General features: G+C 34.2%; 1 protein-coding gene across 2 annotated transcripts in view; it reads left to right on the plus strand.

Annotated features, from left to right (window-relative positions):
- Positions 1 to 15151, plus strand: part of Glra3 (glycine receptor, alpha 3) — a 140958-nt gene that overhangs the window by 21677 nt on the left and 104130 nt on the right. For both annotated transcript variants that reach the window (XM_005373530.2, XM_005373531.2), the window contains exon 2: positions 14389 to 14516. In XM_005373530.2, coding sequence (XP_005373587.1) covers positions 14389 to 14516 — 128 coding nt within the window. The remainder of the gene's footprint in view (positions 1 to 14388; positions 14517 to 15151) is intronic.

The following is a 15151-nucleotide window of genomic DNA, read 5'->3' on the forward strand; positions in this document are numbered from 1 at the left end:
CAAATACACATTACAAAATACATATATACATACACTTACATATACATATATACGTTATTTATGTGTTGTAAAATCTTGTGAGTAATACTTGTCTTAGAAATTTTTTCATTTTATGTTTCATAAGAATATTATATATTTTTGTTTATTTTAGTGTAATATTTTTAAAACTTGCTTATTTTTGTTATGGGGAATTAAACAGTTTTTCTGAAATATGTATGCAGCTGTTAGGATAATAATATATTTGTATAACGCTATAGATTTAAATTTATAATTTCAGTTTTACTTTTTCTTTAAATTTATAATTTCAGTTTTACTTTTTTTGGAGATTAAACCTAGAACCTCTTGCATTCTAATACAATATCACTGAGCAATACTATTAGCTACTAACTTTGTAATTTTAAACCTAAGTATTATAAATGTCTAGTTAAAAACTTTAAGCATCCCACATAATGAAAAATGACTTCTTGAAAATGTTAAATGAAATAAGAACAAGAGCTATAAGCTTCAGAGAAGTCTTTGGTATATTCTATCACTGGTTTTTTTAAGTGTCTCATGCTTTACTGACCAAGCTGGCTGGGTGCCCTACTTGGTCTTTTTACGAAAAATACCTTTTTTTTGTGGTTCTGAGAGAACTATGACATAGCATCTAGCCAAAAAAGTGTCTCCTCTTCCCAAATAGCACCATTGTTCTAAATCAAATCAAGGGTGTTCATATTGTTCTGTAGAACAATATTAAAATTTCAAAGCTGAAGAGCTATTTATACTATCCTATATCACCATTAGGGTACTATGCCTTCACATGAATAGCTCTCATGAAGACCTGATTTTTATAGTAGTAAATCATATGACTCATTAAAATTTTACTGAGTTCTATATCTACTTGTTACATAGAAACTTCTTGGTTAAAAATATTTCAGACAATATCTATTGGCCTCAGAGTTTCTCTGAGTCAGGAATTTACGAGCTACTTAAAGTGTTCTAGCTCAAAGGATTACTGTCAAGACGTCAGCCATGACTGTGTTCTGAGATTGAATAGGGAAGAGAATCTAGTTCCAAGGTGTCTCAAATGGTTGACAAATTGAGAAAGTCTATCCTTAGAAACCCTCAGCATCTCCTGGGTAGCTTCTTTAGTGTCTTCACAATACAATTAATTACTAGCTTCCCCAGAGTGAGTGATCTGAAAGAAAGCAAGAGGAAAGTAACAACACATTATGTGACTATAGAATTTACATGATCATTAAATGCATGATCATTAAAGTACTTGGTAAAAACAGCATTCAAGAGGAGAGAAATTTGTCTCCACTCTGAAGAATGTCAAGAAATTTAAGTGAGAAACCCAAATATAAATAAAGAACAAAAGAAGAGAAAAATATTAGGAAACAGGGAGATTTTTTTAAATGAGAAAGGGATCAAGAGATGATTGGAGGGGAGGGAAAAGAAGTAAAGGAGATGAAAATGAATTAAAATCTGTTATGCACATGCACCAACTGCCCACAAGGAATGTAATCATTATGTAACATAACCATGTACTAATAAAAAAATAAAAACTGAAAAAAATTTTAAAAGAAGTTTAAGGATTTATAAAATTACTGCAGTCATCCAAGCATGGCTTAATCCTAGGCCTCTTGGACACTGAAGCAGGAGGACTACAAGTTCAAGCCCAGCCTGAGAAACTTAGTGACTTAGCAAGATCTTGACTCAAAATTAAAAAAAAAAAAAATGCTTTCAGTGTCACTTAGTACAAAAGTCTTAGATTCAGTTCCCCAGGACTGGACAAAGAAACACATAACAGTAACAACAAAAGCTTACCACTGCCATTATTGAGAAATTGCTTTCCTTCACATGCAGTACCAAACTAGGGCTGAATTCTGTGGGTTTTGTGAGTTATATATCTCTTAGATTTGTCTACTCTCCTCCATCCCCACTGCTTTTAAAGTTACTGTACTATACTTAACTCTCACCTGGACCACTGGCATTTTCTCCAAATAGGGCTATTAAAACCAAAGTCTCGGGCTGGGGATTTAGCTCAGAGGCACAGCGCTTGCCCGGCACGCCCAAGGTCACGAGTTCGATTCCCAGTACCGGAAGAAAAAAAAAAAAAAGACAAAAAAAGAAAAAGAGAGACCAGTCTGTAATATGATCTACAAGACCCTGGTTAGTCTGGTTTCTGTAGTACTCTCCAGTCTCATTTGATACCACGTTGACAGTCCCTGTGCCCATCCCAACCACATTAACATACTCTTAGTCTCTTGTATTTGCTGCGCTTTTGTACATCTCAGGTTCCAGGATTCATTCTCTTGTTATCCATCCAATCAATCCTTTTCTGTCTGAAATCCTGGAGCACAGTCTCAGGATCCTCTTTCCTACAATTTCTCATTGAGTTGTCCTCTCTTGCTAAAGCAGTTTCAATCAGGATTGAATTCAGGGACTCAGGATGTGTCTGTCAAGTTTTTTTCTTTTATGATGCGAGGTCCGTTCTAAGGTGTCTCTGCATTTTCTACACTTGATGTCAAGACATACTACTCTAACTCCCCAGGGCTGTTACCTGAATTAGCTTGGGTGAATTTCAGTATATTTTCATTTAAAATATCCCTGATCAAAAACTCATGGTTTTTTAAACATATGTGCATACTGTATCACTTGTTTTAATTAGTGTATTTGTGAAAAACATATGCCACTTTTAAGTTTCTGTTTTTATACTGATGAAAGAATGCCTGGCTCGCCCTAGGCCACACAACTAGTTGCTGCCAGAAAAGAAAGCAAAAAACGTCTCCTGGCTACATATCCATCTGGAGCCCCAAGCACTGTACCAAGATGATTTCTGTTTCATTATCTTGCAAATTTAACACATAATAGAAACTATTAAGTCTGTTCCAATAGGTTCAACGTACTCTGAAACATTTAGTAAATTTAATTTTCTTTAAAATGTCAGTAAGAAGCTACAAATCAGTGAGTTAATTAGCTGTGCTGTAGCCTTTTATTTCTCTCAATTAAAATAAACTGATATCAAACTATACAGAAGTAAACTATTGCCCATGAGGACAATTTTCTTGAAGCTATAGCGCTCTCAGAAGTGTGCTAATACAAGAATAAAGTAACATAAATTATTTGAATTTCAAGCACTGCATTTTGAAAGTGTTTAGGAACAAATGGTATTTGTGCTAAAAATAATTTTGTACATAAAATACATTGTATAAAGATTAAAAATAAGAAATCTCAAATGATTGCATTAACTGAATCCCTGCCATATATTTTACTGACTATTTGACTCCATCTTCTTTCCTCATCCTATCCCCACCTATGGGCCTATATTCTCTTCATACGTAAACACATATATCTAAATGACATGTCATTGGTGACTCATGACTAGCTAACCCTAAATATAGATACCCATAGCAAGTGCTAATTTGTGCAAGCATTGAACTTAGATACCACTGCCATATCAAACCTGGTTAAAAAGGTTGCTGTAGCATTTTTATTTAGAAACTCTCCAGTTCCAACATTAAGTAACTTTCATAAAAGTCTGATGATTTACGGTTCCTCTTCCAGATTTCTGTATACTGTTTTTTAATTTATTTGTTCTTTGGTCACTTTTGATTATTCACTAGCATCACTCATTACTTGGGCAGAGAGATAGAAGGAAATAAAGACTTTCTCTAAGGTCAAGCATGTACTCAAAGCATGATTACTTGTTGGCTAAATGCGAATATTCTGATGCTTGAACACTCCCTTATTATAGTTAACTATTTCATTACAAAAATTTAGCAATATGTATATACTCTGAACTGTTTCTGAGGCCTTAAAGTAGTGAAGCAATCATTATTTTTGCTTAAATAGCATACACAAATAACTCCGGTGATAGACATTAATAAAACTATTAAACTGACAACTGCAGTTGTAACAAGTTCTGTTGATGGAAAGCATATATTTAAGACATGTTAGCAGCATTTTCAAAATCAGAGATAACCGTTAAGGATTTCTAAAAAAATGAATTAGATGGACAGAAGAACAATGAGCACTGAAAAAATGGCTAGAGGAGGTTAAACCAGATTAGTCAAAGAGAATATAGTGAGGAACAGGTTGAACAGTGATAAAATTATAAGGGAGATCTGAAAGGGTGGATATGATCTGTAAAATAAGGAGAAGAGTCTATAGTTCTCAAAATTATCATCCTGAGAACTAAAGAATGGAGGAAAAGCAGTTTGCTTTACAAAGAGCAGGAGTTAATTTCAACATGTTCAGTATCCGATATTTATTTATTTATTTTTTGTTTTTTGCTTTTCTTCCGGTACCAGGAATCGAACTCACGACCTTGCGCTTGCCAGGCAGGCGCTTTGCTGCTGAGCTAAATCCCCAGCCCCAGTATCCGATATTTAAATAAAGACATCAAGGAGATAGTTAGACATAAACTAGTTCAGGGAGAGAAAAGTTCATGCGTGGTTTGTAAAATATAAGTATTCAGTGTAGTATATACCACATTTAAAGCTAGAAGACTGAGTGAAATCAGAAAGAAAAACAATGCAATTAGAAAAGTCAATTATATTAAAATGCACCAGAAAGTTTGGAGGTAAGGTAATAAAGAAGCACCAGCAATGAAGAATGAAGCTTCAAAACTAAGTCTGCAAGGGGCTGGGGATTTAGCTCAGCGGCACAGCGCCTGCCTGGCAAGCACAAGGTCGTGAGTTCAATTCCTGGTACCAGAAGAAAATAAATAAATAAATAAATATGCAATAGAAGAAAAGTGAGAAAATGTTGGCCACACATAGCCAAGTGAAACAGTGCTGCAAAAAATGAGAGGGGATTGATTTTTTTCATGCTGCTCATGTAAAATGAGTAATATAAAGTAACCACTGGCTTTAGCATTGCGGAAGTCATTGGGAGCTTGACAACAGCATTTTATTGGAGGAGAAGTGAAGAAGATCTATATGGGTTAAAGGACAAATATAAGAAAATGAATGAAAGGTAAAGTATATAGGTTGTTTCACATTGTTTTGTTTTGAAGATAAATGAATAGGTAGCTGAAATGAATAGTGGGATGGAGAAAGTTTTGTTGTTTGTTTAAGAAAGGAATAATAGTATGCTTTGTAACCTGAAGGTAATGGTGCTGTACAGAAGGAGTTGCTGATGGAAGCGGTATGATGATGTGACGCCTTTGAGGAGGCCAGAGGAAAGGAAACCTAGTGCATAAACGGAAAGTCTGGCCTGTGCTAGTGGAGGACAGTCCATCCACAGTAATGGGGGCAGACAGGATTACACAGCTTGTAATGATGGGAGAGGGGAGATAGTCTTTCACATTTGTGAAATTACTTTGACATCAATTTTAGTCATGCTTGTCCTATATTTGGGAAGACGTATCCAGAGTTTAAATTTATTTATCCAGAGTTTAAAAACTATGTCCTGGAATTTTTAGTACTTACTGATTTTGTAGCTAAACATGCTCAGTTTTGGAATAACTTCGGCAATTAACTCAGCATTTGTTGCTTCTTTCTTGCTTTCTGTATGTTCACAGTCTGACTTTCTACTTTTGTAGATAATAGACATTTTCACTGTCAGTTGTTTTTAAATTGCATATTCTCTTTTTTTTATTTTGCTGTCTTTCCATGATGTCTTCTGTGCATTTGTTCTCATACCTTCTATATTAGCTGTGCCAAATCTAGTGCTAATTGAATTCTTAATTTTATTTTTAAAGTATGAAATTTTCACTCAGTTAATAATTATAGGTAAACTTTTCTGCTGAAATGCTGTCTTATTTTTAACTCTTTACTGCTCAATCATTTGTAAACAATATGGGAATGTCATCATCTAAATCTTAGATGTATCTGTCTATTTCTACCACATTTATCTTGACTGGTGGGTCTTGCAGTCTTTTCTCCTTTTTAATTTTCCCCCATTTATATTTTATTGCATGGTAGATGTACACAAAAATCAGATATAATCTGAGGCTAGGAATTATATTTCATTATTTATCTGGAAAGTTTTATGTTTGTTTTTACTTAGAAACTAAGGTGTCTAATAAATTTAGAATGTCTTATTTAGTTTTAGAAACTGAGATGATCTCAAGTAATACTTAGTTTCCTACAAAGGTTTCTGTATTCCTAATTTATTCTTAGTCAAAGTTGTAATTCTCTAAGATTTTTAAGTCATATACATTCATCCCTTTGATGAGTCTTAGAAGGAAATTTTTGTCACCATAAACTTGACACCTTTACAACTTGGGCTTACCTTGTTAGCCTTTCTTCTCCTATTTCCGAAATGTATTGCTACCACTAAGGGGAAATTAACTTCTACTTTTGGGCCCACCTGTGTGCATTTCTTTTTTCTTAGGTCTTATTCATATCATTTTTGCATTGCTTTGAAAATCTCCAATGAACAACTTCGTAAGCTCTTCTAATTGTTTATAGTAGAAGGTTTCATTTGGTATAAAACGTGGGCCTATACTTCTAAAACCTGTGTTGCTTGAAAAAAAATTTACAAAATTTTTTACATAGCTTATTCTTGTCATCTGTAATGTACAGGTAACAATATTTAATGAAGCTACTATGAAAATTAAACAATATTATGTGTATGAATCCTGTGCCAAGAGATCAGGAAGCAGCTATCATTTCTATAGTTAGATAAATTAAAAGTCTTCAACCCCTCTTAATCTCATTAGAAATGAGATGGCTTTAAAATAATAATCGTATTTCATTTAGGACATTTCCCACTGTGGCAAGAAGCAAGATCCCAGTGGTCCATTACTTTGTAGTTATTTCTGACTCTTCAGAGGTGTTTTAGAATAGGGCTTTTTATATTCTTCCTCTTTGGCCTCTTTTTAAATAATTAATATCAAACAATCAACCAAGAACTAATCCACTGCGATTTTCACTGCAGTGGTTCCATTTCCACATAGCATGCTTCAGTTTGAAATACTCGACAGGTTGCCTATTCCCAGTGGCCCAGTTTCTCTTTAATTCTGCCTACACTGAAGCATAACAAAGTGGGTAGAATGCTCATCTCTTCCATTTTGTGTATTTGTCAAACTGGAGCTTGTGCTTAGACTCAGAAAGTCTAAAATAAAAATAAATTGAATTTTTTCATGAGGAACTATCACCTTGCAGGACTGGTTCATAGAGTGCTGGAATATATGATTAACTCTTTAGGATACTCCAGACCTCTGCTTCAGGAGTCTCTGTTTCAGGGGTCTCTGCTTCAGGAGTTCCTGCACTGAATTGTCCCCACAGATGACCCTTTGCCCAGTGCACACCAACTCCTGTAAACACGCTGGGGCCAAGATTTGCCTCAACCCCACATCATTTTCCTGACCTATGATTTCATGTTTTCTGTCATATCTTTAAGGCATATTTAGCAGAGACAAACAGCTATTGAAAAATATTAAAAATCACAGAAAAGCATCTATATCTAGTGACTGTTTCTGTCTTCCAAAAATGAATTCATTTGATCTCTTATTGAATATTTTTAATAAATTTTGATGTTCTGTTCCAATACTTAATTGGTTTTGTCAGTCTCTAAAAAATTAGTTTGTGAACTTTGAAGTAGCACACATTTATATCATACCATAATATATTTAAATGAAAAAATTCGCTGATGGGAATGTGTTTGAGCCCACACATATTTTCCAAGAAAGATGAATTGTAAATACAATACTTATCACAGTATAGAAAAGAAGAGCTAAGTGTGGGAGGGAAGCTAATTAACACCGATTTTCAGAAGATTCATAAATAAAAGACTGCTTTAAAAGAGTCAAGGCTGCTTCTTTCAATAGTGCTGATCGTGGACAATTTTATAACAGTCCTAGCAGCTTGCTACAAATAATGCCAGATTTATTGAAACTGAAAGGTGTAGATAAGAAAACAGTCCTTGATTATAGGTTTCTCATCCAAAATTCATCCTGAATTAATCTTTAGTTTCTTTCCACCAAGGTTTCCTCCTGCCCTACATCTTAAATATTCAATAAAATGGCTTTTGAATATGTATGTGCAGAAGATGTTGGCTCTTCAAATTTATAATAAGATTCCCACTTGGCTATCAGGAGCCTCCTGCAATATGTTTATTACTACTGTGAGGTCCCTTCAGTGATTATAATTCTTCTCTTACAGCAGTCGGCTAATTTTCATGTAGTATAGGTTCCAATATTACTATAAAAAGGAGAAAGAGGTTTTGTTTCTTTGTTTGATTTACTTTTTGGTAAAGAACATTTAAGAAAAATGTACCACAAGAATAGTAGTTGCAAGAAATTTTTGGGCCAACTCAAAAGAACCATAATCTCTTATTCAATTTGCATTTATGATAAAAATATTTAATGCTTTATTTTATATAAATCAGGTAATGTTTAATTATAAAACATATGACAACTTGTAGAGAAAGTAAATAATTTTAATATATTTACTTCTGTACAATGAATGGCTTATCGTTCTAAGATGATTTACCATAGTTACACGTCTTTGCATCTTAGTAGTCTATGATACACTAACAGGTAGTGTTTTCATTCCTTCAAATTGTTTTAATTATTAGTTACATAGCCACGAAAATTTATATCTGACTAGAAATTATTTCATCAATATGTTGGTTAGTAAAATGCTTAACTACATGTGTGCATACATACCTTTCTAGAATTATATGTATGTGTATGAATTTTAAATATAGGTACATGTAATCTCTTTCTACTTTAAACTCTTCCAGGAACGAGGAAAAATCTTTGATATGCATCAATAATCATTGCTGAATAAATAAATGCATGAGCTTTTGCTTATAGCATACTTGCCCTTTATAAAATGGATTTTCATATAGTCCCACCCTTGGTGAATCAATGTCATGATCTTTGCATAATATATTTGGAAGCAAATAACTTTGGAGATTAGAGCATATTTCAAATAGAATTTATTGAGATTGATGTCAGATCAAATTTGAGGAATGCCATTATTGCAGTAGCCCAAACACTACTTTTGAAAACATGAAAATAAATATAATTAAAATATTGATAAGCATGAATGCTTTATCTTGAAATGATGAAGAATTATTAGTCATATTTAAATGACTAAACAATAATAATATTATCTTCATTATTTAATTTTTAAAAGAGAATAAATGATGAGAGTAGACAGTGCTTGATAATAGGGTTTGAAATATTCAACCAAGAACTTGTTTCTGTGTTTGGTGGCAGAGGCTCACCGATGATCTGAAGAGCTAGTAGTGAAATAATTTGCCTCTATTCGGATTTTTGGTGTACATGGAATATAGCAGGTAGAACACAATATGTAATTGCTACTTTCCCATTATGGTGTCCAAGAACACAGAAATACTCATAAGCAGAAGCATATCAAATTAAACAAACAATGTTTTTTATATCTTGATTATTTAACCATATTTTAAAGTTGGATCTCCAGAATTTCATTTGTGTTGAAGCAGCATGAGCACATACTGAAGAAAATACAAGTATCACATCCATTATCATTTCAATCTCTATCTTTCCTTGAGTTTAGTGCATAATTAAGAAAAAATATACAAAATGAGCTATAGTTCATAACTACTGCTAAATCTAACACTGAAAATTTTAATGTTTTATTTCTTATATTGATTCAAACATCAAACCATAATCTTAGCCCACTGCAGTGTATATATGATTTATTAGCATGAGATGAGAAGATGTGATTTTTTTTGGTTTTCATATTCCATCCTAACTTGATATTAAATTATAACAAAAATAAATTGTTTCAGAAATGAGTCAAGAAAAACTTTTAGGAAAAGACAAAATATTTCTCGGAACATAACAATTTATGAATATAAAGGATTATTACTAAAGTTTGGTATTTATCTCCCTAAAATTAAAATTGCTTTTATATTGTTAATGCTGTATAAGCCAGTCAAAATCTCAATTCTATTTGCTTCTTAGTTCATTTTTTCTTAATATGCTATGCAACCTGTTATATGTGAAAAAATAAGTATTGAAAATTTGGAATGAATTGGCAACCTTAGTATATTGATATAAATATTCTCCTTTTTACCCCTTGAGAAAGAAAATTATTGCTTTATTGTGCCAACAGAATAATAATCACATAGGATATCAACTAATATTCATTCAACTAATAAATTTTGAATATTCATTCTTTGGTTACTGTAAAAGCAGTTTCTGAATCCTTTCTTTTATAGTTGAATCTTGACATTACTTATGAAAAAGAAATAGTCTAAAAAAGCTATAAAATACTATTACAAGTGGTAACTGTACCATGGAAGTAAATAGCATCATTTACTGTAAGGAGAATGCTTCTTTAGCGCAAAAGTGTAGTAAAACAAATATCAAAAGAAGTCTACAAAGACAAAGTTGCGGGACAATACCAGCAAAAGTAGTGAGGATAGGACCTCTGTAAATTTTCTTTCTACATAAATGCTGTGCAAAAATGGGCAAAATTTGATAAACATCAACTTTTTCAGAACTCTTGCAATTAACTTTAGACTTGCAGAACCCATGAAGTGGTTCAATCTAGAAAAATATCTGAACCAAGCATGGTGATGGTGCCCGTCTGCAATCTCAGCAGCACTCTAGAGGCTGAGGCAGAAGGAAAGCTGTGAGTTTGAGGCCAGCCTAAGCTACATAAGTGAGTTCAGTGCCTGCCTGTGCTACGTAGTAAGACTTTGTCCTCAAAAAAAAAAAAAAAAAAAAAGAGCAACAACAATTACAACAAAAACAAATAAGAGAAAAGCATCTGACTCTTCATAGGAACACTAGAGCTGTGGCACTGTAATTTGCTCTACTTTCCTCCCTGCTCCAGCTCACGTTTTCTTTGCAATCCAATAGTGCTCCATTGCAAGACAAAATAACAACCTGGCTCCCCCCAGTACAAGGATGGAGCTTGGATTTCTACAGGTTCATCCTTAGAGAATTATCGTTGTGTGTACTGCTTGGATCTTCTCTAGGAGATCAAACTTGAGGGCTTTTTTCTACCAAGTTTAACATGGAGCTTATTCACTATAAAAGTCCTTTTGTTCTTGGAGGAAGCATACTTAGAAAGTGTCTTAACAATTGCCAGAGGTTACTGACTAACCAAAACCACTAAAAGGAAAATCAGTGGACCTATATGTTAATGAGGTTTGGAAAGTTCCACATATTCCTAGCTATCTAGAAGGCTAAATATACGTGTAGAGTTGTGAGCATGCTCAGTGCTATGAACTGACTTGTATGCCCCCAATTCATATGTTGAAGTCCTAAAACCTACTACCTCAATGTATGTTTTTATGTGAAGATAAGGTAAACAGTGTACAATAAAGTCACATAGGTGGTCTTAAATTCAGTGATGACTTCACAAGTAGGAGATTTCAGGTTAAACACACAGAGAGGAAAGATCATCTGAAGAAACAGAAAGAAGATGGACTTCTACAAGCCAAGGAAGGAGGTCATCATAGGACACCGATTCACCTGACAAGTCAGTCTTAGACTTATAGTCTCCAGAAGCGAGAGAAAAGTAATTGTTTGTTATTAAGCCACACTATTGTTGGCAATTTGATGTGACAGATCTAAAAAGCACATGCCTCAGGGTAACTACAGACTCAGTAAAACCTCAGAAGGCCCTCTCAACTCTGACCAGCCATTAGGCCCTGTGCAAGTGGAAGTAGAGGCTAAAGCAAAATTGTCAAGTGCCTGATTCTGTACTGAAAGCATAACACTGTGAACACAGAACCCACTGCAATACTAGGAGTATTACCAGCCTAAAACATTAAGAAAGAAAATTTCAATTATTGGCTGATATATAATGTAAGCAAGAGGGTATTTCTATGATTGCACATGCAAGTCAATGCAGACCTCACAGAATTGCTTCAGGAAATCAGTTTATAAAATAAAGCAATAAAAACTTTAGGAATAGTGGGGGTATAATTTCCAGAGTTGCCACATTATATGATTTTAAATGTCTAGTTCTTAATAAAAGTTATGAGATACATGAAGAAACAAAAATGCGGGACTGGGGATTTAGCTCAGAGGCAGAGCACCTGCCTGGCAAGCGCAAGGTCATGAGTTCGACTCCCAGAAAAACAACAAAAATGCGTAGTCCATGCACTGAAAGAAAAGCAACCAATAGAAACTGACCTGAGGAAGCCAAGACATTGGAATTGCAAATAAATAATTTAGCTATTCAAAACATATTTAAATAACTATGGAAAGGAAACTGCATCCAGAGAAGTAAATAAAAAGTACAACAAAATCTCACCAAATAGAAAACATCAACAAAGATAAAAATTATGATATAAATGGAAAGGTAATTCTGAGGTTGAAATGTAGAGAAACAAAAATTGAAAACTCAGTAAAAAGCTAGCATTTCATTCCTAGGAATGCTATAAAAATATTCCCACCAACAATACACATTTATTCTCTCACAGTTTGGCAGGTAAGAAGATAGGGCTCAAAATCAATTCTCAGGGCTCAAAAACAAGATGTAATTCTTTACTATCTAAAGTCTCCAAGGGAGAGCCTATTCCTCCTCTCTTCTAGGTGGTGGAAGCTGTAGTCATTTCTGTGGTTGGGTCCTGTAACTTCTGTCTCCATTGTCACACTGTCTTCCCTTTCCTGTGGGGACAACTCCACCTGCACCTTACAAAGATACTTCTTGATGCAGGAAGGGCCAACCTGGACAACTCCTGCATCCAGCCCGCAATGTGGGGATTTCATCTCAGCAGGCCTACTCACATATTATTTTAAATGGAGGAAGCAGAGCAATATGGGTACATTGGTATGTTCCTTTGCAGGAAAGATAGAAGCTTATCTTCTCATAACTGAAAGGAGAGATTTCACAAAGGAAATTTAAAAAAATAGTTTAGAAAGTTAGACCCATGGCTTTATACTAAAGGAAAAAAAAGTTACTTAAAACCAGAGAGGAAACCAGAGACACGGAGATAGTAGTTATTTTTCTTTTTTCCTTTCTTTACTATTAGAATATTTTGTATTAGAAAAAATTTCTAAGAAATCACAATGACTGGGATTTAGGCTAGGCAGTCAGTAATAATCAGAAATAGAAAGCCATAAAATTAAAAGAAAATTATAAAATAATATGGAATCAACGAAAAAAAAAAGAAGCTTTTGTTTGGGGGAAAAAACAAGAAAAACAGAGTAAGAGTCATTGAGGAGGCAAGTGTCTTATAATGCTCAGAACTAGACAGAACCACTAGGTCATGGGTGTTGGTTTTGTGATACTGTGCTTTAGGAAATATCATGCTCACATTACCATTGAGACTGGATTTTAAAATCATGTTGCATATATTCATATGGTAAGCAAATTAATGTTGATCGAAGGTCCATTTTCACCTCTAAAATTCCGGCAGATGTAAAGAGTTTAGTAATTTGATGGTGCTGTGCTCTCGTGGTGACCAAAACATTTAGGGTTTAGCAATACACCAAACTGAGTGACATAGCTGGGAGAGTGTGACCGTTGATGAGCTCCACGAAGTAACATCAACTTAAACATATGAGGTTCAAAGCACGTATACTCACAAACAGGTTTTTAGTCTTAAACACAGCTCTGTGTAGGGAAAGAATCTTTAGATCTTAGCTAGAGGGCCCAGCTTGTGTTCCAACTCAGGCAAAGGAGAAGCTGGAGAGCAATGCAGTCCCAGCTTGGGTTTCTTGGAGGAATGACTGCATGAAAAGGAAAACACTGCAATGCACAGCACACAGAAATGCTTTGCCTGCTGGAACACGGATTCTAATAACATCACAGCCAGGTGCTCAAGCATGACATCTTAATTTCTCAATCTTATCACACACATGTTAGACCTTAACAAAATGTACTTCAGAAAAATGGAACATCAGTGGAAGCAGAATGAACTTACAGGCACTTTATTTATTTATTTATTTTTTATTTTTTGATACCAGGAATCAAACTCACGACCTCAGACTTACCAAGCATGTGCTCATGCTCAGCTCCGCTGAGCTATATCCCCAGTGTTGAAGGCACTTTAAAGAAAACAGTATTACTGCTCAATCCTTGCATACACATTTTATTAGTGCAGAGAAACATTCACAAAACCTAAAAGGTGATTTTTCTCCTTTTTCAAAAAAGGAACAAGTGCACATTAACAGCTTACTTTCCTGTTTTCTTATGCCTCAAAAACTAGATACAATATTTGAGTATTACAGATTTTAAAAGCCTGCTAACCTTGGAGTAGACCTTGTTTCTAGGATTAACACAAAACAAGGCCACATCAGAGAATTGGCTGAATAGATGTGAAACTATAAATTCTGACTATGAACGTGTATCTGTCTCGTTATTATAAAGTTAATTGCATAGTATTTGAAGTTCTCTTCATTGTTAAAGGTATTTTCACTTAGCATTTTAAGTTTGTTTTTGCAGGAAGCAGTTATTAGGCTACTGTTTGTAAAGCCTGTCATTTTCTTCTCATTTGTAGCTTGGTTGCCACAAAAGAAACAAACAGTGCAAGATCCCGAAGTACTCCAATGTCACCTTCAGACTTTCTGGATAAACTAATGGGGAGGACATCAGGGTATGATGCAAGAATCAGACCTAACTTTAAAGGTAACCATTCTGTTTACCACTTCAGCGAAGTGTTTGAAAAATATTAAACATGATACATTTAAAAACTGTTTCCACCAGAACTTCTAACATATATTCCCATCATCTTTCAAATGTTTTATTAGTCACATATGTCTGAAAGGAGAAATCTAGTCACGGCTTCAGAGGTACTGTAAGGTGCACCCTGTGGACCTGTGTTTTTAATTTTAACCCCAGTATATTTTCATGTGCTTCCAGTGCATCTTTCCTTTCTAAGAATCATAATATTTATTGCCATCACCATTTATTTCAGGAAAATGAATGTTTGTATATGACTTTTCTTTAATTTTCCTATCTGTTACATCACAAACTAGAATAAAAGCTTCTTTAAGAGCTGGTAATAAACAATGTCATTCTTTTTTGCCACTTTTTGTGGTGCTAGAATTGATAAATCTCCAGTGCCTTCTCATCTTGTTAATCCCACAGTAAAATTGCAGATTGTATAGAATCAGTTCGATTTACTCGCTGGAGAGGGGACTAAATAGAAAAGCTACTCTTAATGTTCAAAATATTTTACTACCTCACAGATATTTTAGCTGAATTTTTAGGAAAGAAGATGAAAACGAACATAGGAGGACCACTATTTATTCTTGTGTTTA

This window comes from Chinchilla lanigera, unplaced genomic scaffold (genome assembly GCF_000276665.1).
Source record: "Chinchilla lanigera isolate Chin_1 unplaced genomic scaffold, ChiLan1.0 scaffold00002, whole genome shotgun sequence".
In the NCBI taxonomy this organism is placed as follows: domain Eukaryota; kingdom Metazoa; phylum Chordata; class Mammalia; order Rodentia; family Chinchillidae; genus Chinchilla; species Chinchilla lanigera.